Source organism: Vidua macroura, chromosome 11, assembly GCF_024509145.1.
Source record: "Vidua macroura isolate BioBank_ID:100142 chromosome 11, ASM2450914v1, whole genome shotgun sequence".
Classification (NCBI taxonomy): Eukaryota; Metazoa; Chordata; class Aves; order Passeriformes; family Viduidae; genus Vidua; species Vidua macroura.
The window spans coordinates 10856637-10875611 of NC_071581.1; the positions used below are offsets into that span (position 1 = coordinate 10856637).

An 18975-nucleotide genomic window follows, 5' to 3' on the forward strand; every position below is an offset into this window, starting at 1 on the left:
TGATAGGTATTAATATTGATGCTCTTTATGAGTGCTGTTGATTTATGCAAGTGCCTGATGTTTTAACTTGAAACTTGAGTGCAATATGCTATTTCATGCATTGAAAAAATGCAGCTTAACCTTTTTGGCAGGTAGTGTTGCCTTCTTGGAAGGTACTAATTTTGTGTGTGCTTGAAGAGTGAAACTGGAACAGAATGAGGGCTTTATTTCAGCTTCATTACTTCACTCACTGTTGGTGAATGTGATGGGTTTTTGCAATATGTCAGAAACTTTCAATATTTTGCAAATTATTCAACTTATTTGCAGTAACAGTTCTGCTATTTTATATTCTCATAATACTGTGTTTGAACTTCCTGTGACTCTAGTGATGTTTGTAGGAGAGGCTGTGTACCAAAAACTGTTGGTAGATTGTCTGCTGAAATTATCCCAGATGTGTAGTGAACACAAAAGCAAATCAAGTATAATGATCCTCTCATACAAGTTTGCTGATATCAATTTCACCCTAAATATAAAGACAGATTTGCAAATATGAGACTGCTTTGACATTTCCTTATAAGCATTTTTTCTTAAATATGCTTTTCGCAGTGGCTTTGCCTCCAGAGAAGACAGATGGAGTTTGCAGTGGAGATGAAAAGAAAGCAGAAAAAGAAAGTGACACACGCACAAGTTCCAAGAAGCAACTGAAATTTGAAGTAAGTCCTTTGTATTTTAAAGTTTCACTGTACTGACATAATTATGGTAGAAAAATAACCTGTGGACCAAATAGTGTCATCTGATGCATGTTTATTGCTCCCAATGTTTGTAGTGGGTACAGGAGGCAGCAGAACTGGCACAAATCAGCGCCTTGCTGTCAGTGCTCCATATGAAGTGATTAGTGACACTTATTTCCAGGTTTGGAGAGAATCAAATGATGATTATTTCTCTGCAGGATCTGAAATGCATAATAAGAAGAAGCTTTCAGTTTAACCCTTTATTTATTAGGCCAGCTATCCATATTATCATATCTTTAGATTGACTTTCATGGACTATTGCACTTGGTTAAATCTTTCTAATGTAAAAGATGCCTGTGAAAGCTTCTGCAATGATTGATCTTCAGTGCCCAGGTCTCTAAAGTGAAATAGCCATGACCTGCTACATGGGAAATCCGTCTGATCACATGGCAGGAGGAAGAGGAGGATGAGTCCTGTGGCTATTTCCTTGTAGACTTGCATCTGTATAACATCATATAACGGTCAGACATTGTGTGCAGTTGGCAGATTTTGTTTCTGTAGGAAGTGTTTTCATAAATACGAGTATGGAAACATGCAGTCACACAGCTAGTGGGTTGTCTGTCTTGGTGAGGAGGAAGATATTCTGGCACCAGTAAAAAACAGCACAAATATTCATCTCTGCACTCCAGCCTTTTGGTTCTGTCAGCCTCTCAAAGTAATGAGCTTGTGTTTCTTCAGTTGATGTTTCAAAGATCATGAAGGCACCTTGCAGCATGGCTGGGGTGTTCTTTTCTTTCTCAGTCTGGTACAATTTTATATTATATTGTTTTAAAGCAGATTAGGGAGAGGTAGGTTTCCCATGGGTAGTTCAGGTGTTGCTTTTGTGCCTTCTGGGGAGGTGACTTCTCTTTTTTCCTTTTTCTTTTTTTTTTTTTTTTTCCCAGAGCTATAACTCTTTTTCTAGGCCTATTTTATATTCTACCTCGAGTAGCAGACATTTGCAGACAGGAAAGGCATGATAAATTGCAATTAACAGTGCCTTGACATTTGAACATTGGAGGACACCTGTCAGCATGGTTGGTGCCAGAGTAGCTGGAACTCCACTGTACCAGCAAAGTCTGTGCTTGTTCCCAAGTAGTTCTTGGCATGCCATAAAGGTTAGCACTTGGTTCTAGGCACCGTGACTAATGCACGGAAGGTTTCCATGGCTCTTAACTAAGCAGAGCACATCCTCACATAAAGATGTTATGTTAGGCAGTGTGGGACAGGGAAGTATTAATATGTGGCAAGAAACCAAGTATTGATATTTTTTTCCCTTGTTCTACAAATGAAAGTTTTCCAGCAATGTAAGCTGGGAGCTAAGAGACTGGTGAATGCTTCAAACGTATAAAAGAATCCAAAACTCAAGTGCTGCGACAAGAGGTCTAAACCTGAGGTGAAAGTGATTTGGCTTTTAAAGGTGCCAGGAATGTTTATGTAATACGAAACTGTGTTTCCACTGTGGAGTGTGGGGCACTTGGCAGCGCTCAGCCGGGCTTGTTACAACTGAGAGGAGGCTGCCTTTGAACTCGGCAGGGGACGGGGTACCCGTAACTGCTGCAGGGAATCGGTTTCAAGTCGGAAGATCAACCAGGTGTTTTGAGGTCTATCATGCTAAAGCTATTTGGGGCTGCTTATTTTACTTGCATACAGTGACTTTCATTTTAATTGCTCTGTAACTTCTCTGTTTTGCCTTTTTGTGGCTCTGGATAATTCTGATTGCACAGGCCTTGAGAGACAGCAAACAATTTGCACCCAGGTGACTGGAGTCAGTCAAAGTGCATCCTTTGTTGTTGGTTTTGGTTTGGGGATTTTTTTTCCCCTTTAACAAATTGATTTTTTCAGGCTTTCCACAGATCACACTCTCACTAACAGAAGCATAGTTAAAACAGGGAGCAGGCTCTACTCCCAGGTTGTTCTTGCCAGTTCCAAGGCAGCCTCTGTTTCAGGAGCTTCAGTGGCGTGATGTTGTACTGCACTGACTCTGACAACTTTTGCCCGTCAGGTATCTGTGTTGAGGACAGGTCTCTGTGGTGGGGATCTGTGTCCACACTGCATTAATCCTCACTCCTGGCCCTGTGGTTTGCCACCTCGCTCTGTCAGTCTGCTTCTGTTGTCTTCCTCTTCCTGAGTTAAGCGTAGTTTTCCTTCTCACGTTTTAGTGGGGAATCTTACCATGTTTCAAGAGCTTCAGGGAATAGTCTTCTTGTACCTTTTCCTGTTTTCTGCAATGTAGTAGAAAGCAAGTTGTGAATTCCCTGGGAGTTAGGAGTGTTGTGTGATTATGATGGGACCTCTTTGTTGTGGTGGACTGAGGCCTCTCTGGGACATACCCTGAGAGCTTCCTCCCACAAGGGAGGGAGGAAGGAAGAAAGCAAGCAGCCTCCTACAGAGAGTATCCTCTGCAAACAGGCCTTTTGCTTTAGGTAATCAGCTGCTCTTTGCATGTTTCTTAGGAATTGCAATGTGATGTGTCTGTAGAGGAAGATAACAGGCAAGAATGGACCTTCACACTGTATGACTTTGATAACAACGGAAGAGTCACACGTGAGGTAAGCAAAGTACAGCTGCCCCTTTATGTGCAGCGCTTGCTAACAAGAGAAGTGTTTTATAACAGGAACATTTTCCTACTATGAAGTAGAGGTGTCCTGCCAATTTAAACAGCACTTTCCATGGACCTTTCCCTCCTAGAAACAATCCCACCAGTAGTTTGCTGTTTTCAGATCTGCTGTACCATTTTTTAAGCTGGTTGTTGTTTAATACCTGAGATTAGCCTTTAAAAAATAGTACTGGCATTTGAGGAGGAAAAATATCTGAAACAACTGAACAGCTAAACACATTGTCAAAATAAACCCCTGCAAATGTATATTGTTCTGGCTTCTCTCCTGCTTTTCAGAGTTAAGCTAACCAAATAGCAAGGTTGCTTGCTGACATTCTTTCCAACAGTACTAACTATATTCTTCTATTGTTTTTATGAATATTGGGCTGATCTCTGCCTTTTCCCTCCAAGTATAAATAACACTGATGATGTTCTCTGGAGGACCATAAAGAATGGCTGTCAAAGCATACCTGTGTGTATTTTTTATTATCAGGGTGTTTTCAAGCCAAATAAATAGATGTATAGATTAGGATATAGTCCTTTTTGAGAACTATTTCTGCCCAAATTGAATAATATTTCTTCTAGAAGAATGTCTTTTACTTGGGATTTATGCCGTGTGCTGTCATTGATTTTTGTGATGTGTGTTTACTGGCTCCCATGCCTTTAGATAATCAACTGAAAATCAAAGGCTTTTTTCTCTCTTAGATCTGATGCTGGTGCTTGTGACAATTACTAAAAACTGTTTGAAAGCAATAGGGCAAATACTGAAAGTGTAGTGGCCTTAGACACCAAAAAGTCTGAAGCAAATTTCTTTTGGCATTGCTAGTTGTTCAGTGGTTGTTCAGTGATGGTTGTGATGATGTATTTGAACACCATTACAAGCCTACTTTTATTGTCTCTACTCTGATAGTGCTTTGAATAGACAAGTGAAATCTGTGCCCCTCATGCACAAGAACAAGCAGATGAAAAGTTGCAGGCTGAGTCCAGAGTTTCAAATAGGAAGATGAGATAGAGAGGGCAAGAAGGATGGGTGAGGTGAGGAAGTAGTATTGTATTTGATAATCTTTGTGGAAGAGAGACTAGAAAAATGAAGTAACTTGCTTGAAGTCTCACAAGAACCTAGTGGCATATTTAACCCAGCTCTTTCAAGACCCAAGGCTAAGTCTTCATTACAAGATTATTGTGACTCTCAAAAATAGGGGAAAAACACACAAAACCCAAACTCACACACATGAGTGTCTTTTACGTTCAGGCATGCAATTCTCATTAATGTCAGTGGGGGTTCCATGTGCTGAACATAACGAGAATATGCTTTCAAGTATGTATACAATAATTACTTGTGATTATGTGGTGCACCAAAGAGCTTAATTTGACTGTACTTTGAGAATATGTTACAGCCAAATTCTATCTCTCCCTGCTACAAGAGCAGACTACAGCTTAACTGAAAGCAAATCTGTGCAGGGATTGAATATTATACTGCTCTGAGGTCTGGAGGTTGCTACATTCAGGCTTGAACCTGTGCCAAAAAAAATTCTTTCAACCAAGGGACCAAATAGGTTGATAATTTTCAGCTCTTTACATGTGACCAAAAATAGAAACAAGTAGTGTGCACCATTCCAGATCTTCCCCTCTATATCACACACTTCTTTTGCACACTGTTCCAGGGCCATTTTTATAAGCCATCTTCTTGGTTATCTTCTGTTGAATCCAGGTGCATTTTATGAGGGTTTTTTGAGCAAGAATGACCAACAATAGCAGCTCATAGATAATCCTGGCCACAAAAGAGGAATTTTAGTCTCTTAATATGACATAGAATTTCTTGTTCTCTTGGCCCCTGGGAGATAGGTGGACATAGTGTGCCTGATACCGTCCTTTGCTAAACAGCTCTGCTCCCGTTCCAACAAATGACTTAAGAGGGGGAACATTAAACATTTGAGTAGTTTCAATTAAAATTAATAAGAGACATGTTTTCAGTTAAAAGTATGTGAAGTACATTGCTGGAGCAGGGACAAAATGGGCAGTCTGAGGAAGAGGCAGATCTGTACCAGTGCCCTTTAGTGAGCTGATGAAAATGCATTCAGAACCAGTCAGCTTTTCTTAACAAAGGTCCAGTGTTCTGGTGAGAAAAGCTTAATATGGACCTTTTCTCCTTCTTGGAAAATTTCCCTTTAATGTCTCCTGGATTTATATCTGGATTTAACAGAGAGATTTTTTCAGTTAGTTTTTTACTGATAGACCTGGAGGTGCTTTGCAAAAAGAAGTCAGTAGCATTATTCTTGCTTTTCACCACGTTGTAAAAGTGAGACAGTGGAAAAGAGGTGGCTTGCCCACCCACATCCATTTCATTTGATTCCAAATCATTGTGTTTAAAACATTGTACCTCATGTCCAGAGAGTTTCCAAATGAATCCAGTGTTAAATTCAGTTTGTAAGACACATGTAGGTGGGGAGCAATTTTACTGATAGACTGAATAGGCTTTTTCATTCAAATGTATAAAAATTGTAAATAAGGTGTGTATTTAGTCAATACAACTTCCCTTGGGTTCTGCAGAATGACAGATCAATGCTAGAGCATTCAAATTCCATTTTAGTGAAATTTCTCCGGGATCTAACAACGTCTTCAGAAATTAATGCTGCTTTGATTTCCTCCTGGAGTTGTATGACTTATTCTATAGTCCTTCTAATTAGAAATTCACATCTAGTCATGCTTCTCGAAGAGATAGACCCGTTATAAAAGCATAATTATTGGGATGGCAAATTATAAATTAACATTACTGTATGTTATTAAACTTCTGCTTTTTCAGTCATAAAGATGACCAGTTCTCAGTCCTTTTTGGTTTAGTGAGAGATAACTTTTCCTGTTGTAATATATATATTACAAAACTTGGCTAATAACACTTCCCTTCATTCCATAAGCCATAAGAGGACAATTCATTATGTACAGCAGGCCTTTTTAGAACTGACAGCTGCACTGTAATTATCTTCACATGAATATTTGTAATCAGACTTGAAACTTGGATAATTGAACTAATGTGTTTTGATCTGTGAGGTTTTATATTGAGCTCTCTGAATGTAATTATGCTTTATAAACACTAGATTTTTTTTTTTTTTTTTTTTTTTTTTGTAACCAGTTCTTCCTTGTAAAATTGAGTTTCTTTGGTGAGCGGCTGCACAGGAATAAGCACACATGAAAGTTGCTTGTCGGGACCAAAAAAAAAAGAAATTTCTTCTAGAGCAGTTTTTGAGCAGATAGCAAGTGAAGTTCCTTTTGCGTTCCAAATAAGAATGATTCAAAAATGTATGTGATCAAACAGAGCTGATGTTGCAATAAAAACATCCTGCTGTTTGTAGAAATCAGACTACAAACAGAGTACAAATGAGACATTTGTATTTATCTTTTTCCAAGGGAAAACTAATGAACTGATATTGATGTTTCTCTTCATGCATTTTTAATGCTAAAATTTTTCTTTGTATCTTACATTAAATATAGTATTTTTCCTCTTATGTTTCCTTTGTGACTTGTTCTTTCCCTTTTTAGATTCTTTTACTCCTATACTCCGATGGTTGAGGTTATACCTGCATTCAGAGCTCAGCACCAAGTCATTGACTTGGGGAAGGATATTGTCTTTTTTGGGACAGCCATTTATCAGCTGACCCTTATCTTGAAATTTGTTGGTTTTCACTGTGTTTGTACTAACTCAGGATAAAGAAACAATGAAACCAATGGATAGAGGAGCAGTGCCTGTTTGTATCTGTGGCCATCATTTCAGTCATTAGAAATGATGGCTTCCTGTCAGATAGAAATACTAAGAAAAAATATAACTTTCTCTCTTGGTTTTAAGAGGAGTCAAAGAATTCTCTCTCAGGCAAGCTACAAAGGCTCAAACTGAATCTTTCCATTTTAATTAACTCTTTGGGTTTGGGGGTGTTCTCTGGGTTTTTTGTTTGGTATTTTGTTTTTTTCTGAGGGGAGGCTGGGTTTTTGGGGGTTAGGGTTTTTTGACGGGTTGTTTGTTGGTTGGGGTCTCTTTGAGTACAAATATCTCATTCTGTTAAATTAATTCTATTGGAAAAATTAGTGTCTTCTAGAAAGATCTCTAATTTGCTAACTAGTCTTGTGATGGTAATCTATGCTAATATGTGAAAAATAAGGTCAACCCTGTGCTACTATTATTCCTTAAAACCAGAAAATAATACTTGGAATAGGGACTTTTCTCAGTCTTACATATGTTTTGTAAGGAATGAGGAATACTTCAGTGCTCTTGTTCTTTTTTCAGACCCATTGGTTTCTTTGAATGTTATTAATTTCTCTGAATGTTATAAATTACTGTTAGTCTCCTACTGGAGATCCATAAAGTGTTCTGCAGATACATGTGTGAGTGCAGCATATATGTGTGGACTTAAATGGAAATATTTCGGGCAATCTATTAAATTTTCTCTTGTTAATATATTTTGTTGCATTGGCTGCTTGATAAAAAAGGATGGGGTTTTCACCCTGGAAAAACCAACTGTAGTGTTCAATAAGTAAAAGACAAATCTGGGTATGGCACATGCTATCTGTTTGGATATTACTCAAGGGGCATTTGTTTTCCTCTCTGTGGAAAAATATCCTAGTTTCAGTTTTTGTACTTGATTAACCTAGAGATCCCAGCAGAAATTCTGCATACCAGAAGCCCCTCAGATGTTAGAGTCATGGAGAATACTTCCTCTCTAAATATAATCCATTTGCTGTGAAGGAGAGAAATATTTTTATTCATTCTTGTTTCTTTTTACCCATTTAATATAGTAGTCTAAAAATCCACTTTTTGTGGGGGAAGAGCCAAGCAGTCTGATGCAAAACAGTTGAAAAATACCATGATTTGTACAACTCATAATTCATTGTGAATAAAAGTTTGATTCTTTGGTAGGTGGGCTCTGAGTCATGCTGGTTTATGTACCAGACAAGAGGAACAACTAACTAGGTTTTATTCTTGATCTTTGATGCTAAATTTCTTGAGGATGGTGAAATGCACAAGCTGGTGTGTAGAGGGTAAAGCTGTCTCAATGGATTTAGGCAGTTCTTAAATGAATTTAAATACAGATAATGTTCAGTGGGACAGCTTTCAAGCGAAACAAGTCTGCTGGCAGGCTACTGGAAGATGAAGATACTTTGGGGGTAAATATACATGTAACTATAAAATACAGAGTGTGTAACATGTATCTTAATGGTCTATTGCTAGCTATTTGACAAGAAACCATTATCGTATTAGCTGCCAAAACAGAGCTGTGAGAAAGGAATTATAGCCACAGTTCAGATTTTATTGACAAAGACCATTCTCAGTAGATCAGTGCCTCAGAAATTCATGTGTTATAATTGTGAAGCAATAATTGTCAAGCAACAGGAGCCTAAAGCTCAAGGGGTACGTGAGACAGAAAAACCCAAGCAGCCTTGTTTGACCAAATCAGAACTGTCAATTTGCTGAAATTCCCAACCCCAAATTAGGACCACAAGTAAATGAATCCTGTAATTAAAATGTTGTTGTCAGTATTTAGAAGATCAGCATAAGCGCTGAGTGGTTGCTCATGGCTGTCCCTAACCTCAGTCTTGGGACACATCCAGTGTGACCACCACGTTCCTGCAGTGCCAGAATGCAGAGCACGTCAGAGCTGCATGTTAAACACACAACAAAATGCAAAAGCAGCAGTGTGTAAGTCCACACGGGTGCTGAGTCCTCTGTGCAGTCATTTCACAGCCTGGACGTTAATTTGGGTTAAGTTGGGCCCGTTTGGCTGAGACATGCAGCTTGTGCAGATGTGATGTGCGTGTGCACATATTTGTGATTTGCCAAGTATGTGTCACACAAATGCCATGTTTTGCCTTCCCTGACAGCCTTTGGGAGTACTTTTTAAACTGCTGAGTCAAGCAGCTTGTTGAGAAAGACCCTCACAGAACACAAGGGTCAGATTGTCAGCCAGTAAGCAAGTTAGACTTCAGCCCTGAAAAAATCATGTAAAAGGACAGTGGGGGATTTTTTGTCTTTGGTTATTGAAGCTAAAATAGACTAGATGTACAAACATCTGGCTTTACTAATATCTGGCATAGCTGAAAAACGGAAGAAGGGAAGATTATTATGAATGAAAGAGTTGATAATAACCTCTTGATAGCAGCCTTCTGTGTGGAAAGATGACATGTTGGCTAACCAACACTTGCCCAGGAATGTATGGGAAAAGCCCCATTCACCCACGTGCTGAGTGTACAGAGCCCAGTTAAGAGTAAATACTGTGCGTAAGTATTTTGCTGAAGGAGAAGGTTTATCAAAGTGTGGGATTATAGCACAATGCTCCTGGAACATGACTTATGGAGGGTGTATAAAACAGCAGATATAGCTTGTTTGTCTGTTTATGTGCTTGCCTGGGTTTTTCCTCTTAGATAAAATAAAAATTCAGCCCTTCAAGCCTGGCTGTTGGATTTGGCTCTGTCTGGCCACATTTAGAGGTCTGGCTAGGTTTCAAATTAGGGTGGAATGGAGATGTGTTAAAGAGCTGTGAGGTGTCCACCAGATTGACACAGAGCATTCTGTCCCGCTCTCAAGCTTTAGACAGTGATTGTCAAGAGAATGGAAAGCAGCTACTGATAACAGCCCATATAAACTCTTGCAGCAGTGAGAGAAAAAAATACATATTCTGCTCTCTTTTTATGAATATATTGTCTTGAACTTACAGGTCTGGAGAAATTCTCCAGAGTGCAGAAAAGTTAGAGAGGTTACATGTTAAGACAAAGTCTGGACCCCTTAGGATTTAGTTATTCATTCTTCCTATTGAGCTGGAAAATGATCTACTGTAATATCATTGGTCCTGGCCATAAGGTCAGTATTTCCCTAAATTTTGTGTAAGTAGAAATTATTATTTCTGTGTCATCTTAAAAGCTGGTTCCATAATGAGGACTGTGTGGTATATTGATTCTAAAGTGGTGGGGGGCTCCATTAGGGCATACTAAACTTTGAGCTACCCATGTTACAGATGTGACTCCTGAGCAAAGGAAAAGTTGTAGAGGTTTTGAGTTTTTACAGACCTGACTCTTAATCCTCAGATCCAGTTAGATGATTTAGATATTTCCTTTGTGCTTGCAGGCATCTGGAAAGAGCTTAGGTAGGAGGATAGATCAAGGAAAAGGAAGACCAGCATGGGGAAGTTCTCAGATATGCATTCAATGGGCTCTTTATAGCCTGCAATGATCAGAATGCTTTGTCAGAATGCTTTGGCCTTAGGTTGGTGTCCAAGACCAGTTTGGGTAAAATCCCTTTGAGGAAAAGCAGTGAGCCAAGAGATCCCCTTTTCATCCTGGCAATTTAAGGTAGTACCCTGTTTGAGCCTGGCTGGATTAAATCAACCTGGGAGACCTTTGAGCATCACCAGCTACTAAACAGTGTTTCTCCTGTTTGAAACCATTGGTTTGCTAAAATTGGCTGGTGTTCTTTCCAATATTGCCAGGTGTGTTAGCCTCTGTTCACATCTCATTGCCTTCAAAGAGATCTGTGAAGAAGGTTCTGTAATAGGCCTCACTGGATAATATTTGCTGTTCAAAACGTGTGTTTAAAACTGGTTGAATTTTGCAAAATAAGCTAAACCCCAAAACACAGATGGTAGGGTGACATTCAGACAGACATAATTTCTTTCCAAACCTGAGATTTACAGTTCTGCCACTTTTCTTACTGATTTTCCTCTAGATAATCAACCATTTAACTATGCCAAGGGGAAAACAAAAAAGAAAAAACACAAAACCAAACCAATAGGAAGACTGTAATGTCCAAGATTTTCTTCAATTGATGTATTTGTTTTGGCCACGTGAACTCAATTTTTAGTGGAGTATGAATGATTATCCCTGGGTTCTGTGTAAATCAAAGAAAAGGCAGAACACCATTTTGCTGATTCAGAGATTGGGAAACCTGCAGATCTTGTGCTGTTGTTACTGTTTTGATCTGCTTTGTCCCAGTTCATAAACCCATTTGGTGAAGACTTCTGAGGATACTTCAGCATTTAATGGTGCCAAATCCAAAATAATTGTAAGCACTGGAGCTGTGGGTTTCATGCCATTTTCACAGTGCTGTGTTCTTTTGTGTTTCAATCCAACTCCAGGACATTACCAGCTTGCTTCATACCATCTATGAGGTAGTTGATGCATCAGTAAACCATTCTCCTAGTTCCAGCAAAACTCTGAGAGTGAAACTTACTGTGGCACCAGATAGCAGCCAGAAGAAAAAGAGTATCTTGTTAAATCATACTGGTAAGGATGTGCAATCAGACATTGGAAAAAATACAAAAACTTCCAGAGTCTCTTGAAAATCTATCTCTATACTTTGTTAATACAGATACATATATACTTAAAGGCAAATAATTATGTGGGTATTTTAAACCCCACAAGCCTGCTTTATGATCTTGACTGTAAAATTACCTGCCCTTCTTTCAGTATCTCATTAGCAAACGAGACTGATGGATTGCTTCTTTTTGTTTTTTCTTTTGGAAGCAGAAGTAACCCATATGTAGTGTAATGGTCTTTGTGCACTGCAAGGCAGATCTAAGGCCTTCTTGACTTGCACCACTTTATTTCTGCTCATATTGCAGCACTTGGTTTGTGTGGAAGGAGGTGTAGGGGTATAAAACGTTTCTTGCCAGTGCATAGCTACCAGTGCTGCTGGGTAGAAATAAACAATTAAGCATAAGTAAACTCAAATAATCTGTGCATAAAAATTGTACATTTTCTGTGCTGGCAGAGTCTGCCATTATAAAAATGCTTTTACCATGATGGCTCATCCAACTTATCTCCACTGTAATAATAATTGTATCAACATAATTATTTCAGTAGGTAGAGTAGTACTAAATTGAAATACTTAAAAGTATTTAAAATAATACTTCAATAAAAAAATGTAGGCATCAGATCTCAAAGGAGAGCCTAGTCACCTCAATTTTAATAAAACAATCACTCCCTCAAGAGCAGACACAAGCAAATTCTCCCTGCTGAGCATGGTGCATTAGGACAGCACTGGATTGCCAGCACTGAGCCTGTCAGTGTGAATGTGGCTCCACGTGGAGTGCAGGGTAAACCTCACCCTGACTGAGATCCTGCAGTCCAGGTTACCTCTGAATAAAATCTGTCCTTTGGGCAAAAGCAGGACTGAGAAGGTGACATGAAATGATAGATCACATCCTGATCTACTGACACAAACAGACGTGCTTGCAATGCAGAATGTTGGTTGTGCTGATCAGCAAGGACAGCAATGTGACAATAATGTGCTTTATCCTGGCAGATTTGCAGAGTGCCAGGCACAGAGCTGAAAACAAAGCTAATGAAGAAGCAAGAAGCTCTGAGAAGAAGCAGAGAGCTTCCCTCAGGTAAGGGGAATGAACCCTGGCTCCTGACAGGCACTGCATACCTCTGAGGAAACCTCAACCATTGATTCCTTGCTTGCTTGTTTTTTTTTTTTTTGTTGTGTTTTTTTTGGTTTTTTGTTTTTTGTTTTTTTTTTTTTTTTAATTATTTTAAAATAGAGGAATTACAGGAGTTTTCATTGTGGACTTAAGACCAGATTCCATAGCTGCATAGTTATATTAAAACAAAACAAACAGAAGAAAAATCCTGGAATTTTCTTTTTCTATGGAAAAAAAGCACAGCTTTTTGGCTAAAAGTGTCCAAAACCATTTTCCACTCCTTAGCAGCCATCTCCTGCCTTTCTCTGTCCTCCTTCCAGCCCATCTTTTTCACTCATCAACTCAAATAGTGCCAAGCTTTGCATGGGCTAACTTGGTTACCAACTCATAACCCAAGCAGAGTGCTAACAGGTCATCTTGGTGTATATTTGATATATTTTAGGATTTTATGTTTCATAACAGAAACTGCTCATAAGGCAGAGGGAAGTGTGTGCTGAAATGTTACAGTAATGACATTGACTCATTAGTAATGTTTGTTTCTTCAGCTGCAAATTTGAAAAAGAAAAAAACAACAAACTTTTGGCTTGCCTTAGATTTAGGGATATTTGTCTGGATACATAGCAAATTTATCAGGAGAAGGAGCATTCAGTCTTATTGAAACTGACAAGAGAACAGTACCTCCCTTTTTTGGATGGAGAAAAAATGTTAGTGAGTTATCCCAGTCAGCAAATCCCAGTACAATCAAATTTCAGTTTAAAAGAAGAATAAAATTACTATTAATCTTGTGTCAGCAACTCTGTACAGAATCTTCTATGAACTGAAGAATACTCTGTGGTTTTACTTGCTGGCCTAGATGTGGTGTGCAGATTCCCTCTGCCCATTAGCAAAGTTTTGCCCTGTGTGAATTCAATGGATTGGTTTTGTTTGATAATCTAGTGCAAAAATCCCCTTTCAGTTTGAAGTCCCCTTCTCATCCACCTTTAAGTCCTGCTCTGCAAATGTCATGTTTTTATGAACAGCAGGCACTTCCAATTAAATCCACAATCATGGAAGCATCAAATGTTTAGACAAAATGTTTGTCCTTCTCATTCCTTTGGTGAGAGGCTTCCTCACAGAACAGCTCTGTGTCTTGAGCTGAGTAGATCAGCATCAGACAATGGTCAGCAGCTGCCAGGTTTTGTTACATCCTACTAAATGTAGACAGGATGAAGAGTGTGCTGTTCACACTGTGTGTGTTTCAGGGATGTCTGTGCACTCTGACCAAGCTGACAACCCTCAGGAAAGCTGCTGAGGCTCAGATCAGAATCTCACAATATTAATGCAGTTGCTTCCCCTTTGAAAGCAGCAATGAGAAGTTGTGGGAAGTGCACGCATTTCACATGTTCAGTCACTTAGGAATTCTAGGCAAGATGTGATTAATATTCAAGATAAAATGGATAGAAATGTTTTTTTCCTGAAGGGTGGGAGATAGATGGGTTGGATTTTTCATTTGCTGGAAGCTACAGGCAGGAGTTTTCACCTGTAGGGCTAATATGGGTATCAAGATAAGTAGCTAGATTCATGGCTAGATAGCCTGGTTCTCCCTGGCTCACTTAAACTCTGTCTTAGTGAGTGAGGCTCTCAGGGGATGTCCCTGCATTTTCTGCCCTGTGCTCTATTCCCCTTTCCTGCTATGTTGTTGTGTGCTTCGTGCCATCAGGATGACACATCAGCGTGGGAATTTTAGAAAGGACTTCCATACACTCCACAAACACTCCAGCAGATGCCATTTTTTATTAAAACCAGAACCATACCAACCCAGGCCCAATAACAACAAGGCTATTTTTACACAGTCCTCGATGCATGGTTGATGCTTGCCCAAGTCCTCCTCCCATGTGTTTGCAGGACAGCACTGTGGGCCTGGATGCCAGACACTGCAGTTCTCAGAAGTACTTGAAGTTCCCTGTGACAGTGGAGCACATCTCTCATCAGCGTATAATTGCTTCACTGTGTATATTTGCATGAATATTGTGAACGTCATCTTGCATGTAAGAAAGTTATTAGAATGTAGGGCTGTGGCAGTACTGGCATAATTTTTTTTTCTCCATCTTGATGAGAGATTTAATTTACTACAGTAACAAAATAACAGGTTCCCTGTTAGCTTCATTTCCAAGAGACAGTGCTGTATACAGTGTTGCTTAATTGTGTTGGATCAAACTCAATGATGTTTTTTCTGGGTTAACTGTGAATTGTCTTCAGCACATATGTTCAAGTCCCAGTGGTTTCTGTAGGTGATTCATGCGTGGCAACTGCAGTTAGGCAAGTTCTAGTCCCAGAGATCTTTTATGTTGACATGTTAAAGTGTAACAACCTGTAAAGTTGTGTCTGCTACAGGAGAGGTACTGAGTTAATTAGGTATCCAAAATGTAGAGAACATCTGGACATTCCTTTTTTTTTTTTTTTTTTTTTTTTTGTGAGTAGCCCACGTCACTTCTGGAGTTCAAAGCTGACTCAGAATCTTTAAACCTTACCTGCTTTCCAGGCAGACTCTCCGCCGTTCAGGAGACTACCTCTATCAAAGTAGAGCAAAAATGATCTTCCAGTTAGGTCAGGTCTTGTGACTTTGATAAAAGACACTGCAGACCCGTGTCTGACAGAGACACGAGGGGCCTCAGTTCTGTAATGTCCCTGAACAGTACGAGCTAGACCAGGAAAGCCATTTGTGCCGAAGCTCAGGGGATCAGCAGCCTCTGGAAACTTAGAAATGTGTTAATAGACTAAAAGCAGAGTACTGGGCACCATACAGTACAGAGCTCATATTTAGCAACTGGTGTAGGATACTAGGCCAAATTGTGCTGTTAGGCTGACATCAGTGCACTTGCACAGTGAAATAGCAAAGCCAATCTTGTGGTCTGGGAGACTGAATTGTCTGAATGACAAGCAGCAACTTAATCAAGGGTTTTCTGCTGATACTGTTTGTTATATTGAAAATACTGTTCATATTTGCAGACTTCCAATTTAAATTGCTGAATAAAATTGTTTGGCATTATGGGCTACAATACTGTAAACTTCTGCCTGATTTTTTTCTGCCTCATAAATGAATGGTATTTCAGATATTCATTCTCAGGAAATAGTTCTGCTATAAATAAAATTGCAAAGCTGAGCAGGAAAAGGAGTTGGGATTCTAAAGCCAGCGTCTGATCTGACCTTATTAATTATATTTTGGAAAGCAGCAGTTACCTCTGAGTGTCCTACCAACACCTTCTCTTCCCAGGCTCTCTCTAGTTACTACACCTGTGCTGTTGCCTGTCTTTCTGAAGCCGGAGCACATGGACATTGATCTGGATTACCGCAGCACTTCCTCACAGCAGTGGGAATGGTCATGAATCAAACAGCAGATTTTCTTTGGCGTGTCCAAATTGGAGAATCAGTTGAATGATTTGGCCCTAAGACAGAAAGTAATAAATGCTAGGAGTGGTTTTATTTGCTTTTGCACTTGTGATGCAATTTGAAAGCCTCCTTTGCTTTGCAACATCAGGGTTGATTTATATGAGGGGAAAGAACAGTCAGTTTAGGCCTATCATCATAGCAAGTCTGGTCATCCACAATTTCAAGTGTTTGTTGTTTCTTTGTGAGCAGCTCCTGTCACTTCAAAGGGTCCGTTAGTTGTTGGTTTGCAGATGGTGATAAGAACTTTAAAGAAGTTCTGCTGAATTGTAATTTTGCTTCCTGCTGACAGATACCACCAGAGTGAGAACAATCCAGAGCAAAGTGGGTGCTATCGTCATTGTGTTGATGAGAACATTGAAAGGAGAAACCACTATTTGGATCTTGCAGGAATAGAAAACTACACATCAAAGTTTGGGCCAGGTAATTTATGTTGTAACCACATAATCTTTTATTTCTTCAGTTGCATGTTCCATGTCAGGGACAGTGAGTTGTGAAGCTGTGTGATTTGTCTGTAGTGACTCAGGAGTAGGACTGTGAATACTGCAAGATAATTACTGGTGAAGGTGGTATCACAGCAGAGTGGTTAATGTGCTGCAAGGCTGCTTTGATGTACTTGTTTGTGTAGCTAAACTTGGAGCTGAGCCTAGGAGAACAATCTTTACATCTAAATTATTAAGTTTAGTCTACGGGTGAGGTAAGGATTGACTTTTGGATGTGGGAGCTTGTTCCCAAGATGAGACCAGCACATATTTTACAGTCACTACTGACCCAAAAATAGGAGAATGTGTGTTTATACCTGGAATTTTGGCTCTAGTCCCTACATCAAAGAGATTTGGATTTCCTTCATTTCCCTGCCCTCTGCCAGGGTTTTGCTATTCCCCTCACAGTTAATTTGATGACCGAGGGTTGGTAACATAAAGATATTTACACACACACATGCACACACACATACACACACATATGTTCAGTCTTCTCTAGATAGGTATTAATATTTGTGTATTATTTACTGGCCAGAATTATTAAATGTAATTAAACTAGACAGCTATAATTGCATTCACTTCCTTAGGAAAAATGTGTTCTGCCGATAATGCTATCCCTGCCAACTGCATGCTACTAATTAAAACTTTGAAATACTAGATGACTAACTCAGCTTGTTATTTCCTAGGATCTCCTCCAGCAGCTCAAAAACATGACCCACCAGGCAGAATTGTGAATCAAACTAGATCCCGTTCTCATGAGCCTGAGACCTTCCATGCTCACCATAGGAAATCTCAAGTGGTGGATCCAAACCACATCAATCTGGCTGAAAGTTCCTATGCCAAGATTGCAGAAATCCAGCAGAGGCTCCGGAACCAGGACTCCAACAAGCACTTTGTGAGGTCTCCCAAAGCCCAGGGTAAAAATGTCGCCCCTGTGCATCCTGGAAGGGCAGTCAGAAATAAACCTTTCCAAGGGGTGCCCTTGCCCATGGCTTCCCCAAGTGCACGGGTGGGCCAGAACCTCCCGTACCTTCCCTTGCAATCCCAACAGATCCACAAGAAGCATAAGCAGAGGGCAAAGGAGAATCACCAAATGTGCAAAACCTTCCAGTCTCCGGGGACAGTTGTGGAAAAGGAACACGTGAGAGACCTGCCCACAGTCATTTTATATGAAGGCCAAGTGGGACAAATGATACAAAGACATGAGCACCACCACCATCACGAGCACCACCACCACTACCACCACTTCTACCAGACATAGAAGAGATCCCACCAACATCCTCCAAGAATCATCCCAAATGAAGGAAATGCATTCTTGTGATACCAGAACTAAGGCATTACTATGATTAATACTATCATTACTCCATTAATATTCAGCTAGCATATATTTTAGAGGTTATATGGAACTCTTGAAACTCACCCTATTTATATGTTGTGGAACCGCATAGCTTACTCAAACACCTTGTGGATTTTTTTTTTTTTAAGTGGCTTGTAGAACAGCAAACAGCCATAGCTTTTTGAGCTGTGATTTAATACAGGTCGTCAACGCACTTCTGTACAAGTACTACTTCCACTGTACTCAGAAAGATACTTCAAACACTCTTGCAGACATCTAGCTTTCCACTCTGCTGTACGTCGGCTGATCGCACACAAGCCTTTCATCAGGGGAGCAATGTTCGAAGGGTTGGACTCCAGAGATACTCAGATAATGGAAAATACAAACAGCTGCTACCTCTAGTATTATTCAGATTTTATTTTCTTTTTATTGATTGTAATGTGCTACAGGGGGGAATTTTAATATACTGTGTTTGTGTAGCCTGTTTGTGTTCACATGCTTTCAAATCATCTTAATTACAAGGAAATATTAGCTAAACTTGTCAACAGGGCTACATTTGTATGACTTACACTTTATTTTCTTGGAGATTCTTCATTGACACAAGTACAGTCTGTTATATACTGGGTAATATTTAAATATACTTCTTTTATTTTTGGTTTTTTTCTTGCTTATTCTCCACTCTGTTTGGGGTACTATTTGAAAAGAGAAGGATGTGAAATGGGGTTTTCCAAAGCAGCACTAGACTTTAGTGCTTGGGCCATAAGTATCGTTCATGGGGGTTTGAGAAGGAGAGGGGTTGATTGGGGGGGTTGTTTTGTTTAAATCCACAGTTCTTTGTTTTGAGAAAGAATTGAGGAAAATATACTTTCTCACTTTAAATGTTGGCAAATATATATAAAATATAAAATATAAATATATATATATAAATATGCACACTCTCAGGTACATTTTGTTGTGTTTTAGAAATCTGTGGTTTGAA

General features: G+C 39.4%; 1 protein-coding gene across 1 annotated transcript in view; it reads left to right on the forward strand.

Moving 5' to 3' along the window:
* NKD1 (NKD inhibitor of WNT signaling pathway 1) overlaps positions 1-18533 on the forward strand; it is a 103978-nt gene extending 85445 nt beyond the window's left edge. Inside the window, exons 5-10 of the mRNA XM_053987764.1 lie at positions 586-692; positions 3206-3301; positions 11463-11610; positions 12632-12716; positions 16471-16601; positions 17347-18533. Coding sequence (XP_053843739.1) covers positions 586-692; positions 3206-3301; positions 11463-11610; positions 12632-12716; positions 16471-16601; positions 17347-17921 — 1142 coding nt within the window. The 3' untranslated portion in view covers positions 17922-18533. The remainder of the gene's footprint in view (positions 1-585; positions 693-3205; positions 3302-11462; positions 11611-12631; positions 12717-16470; positions 16602-17346) is intronic.
* The last annotated feature ends 442 nt before the right edge of the window (positions 18534-18975 follow it).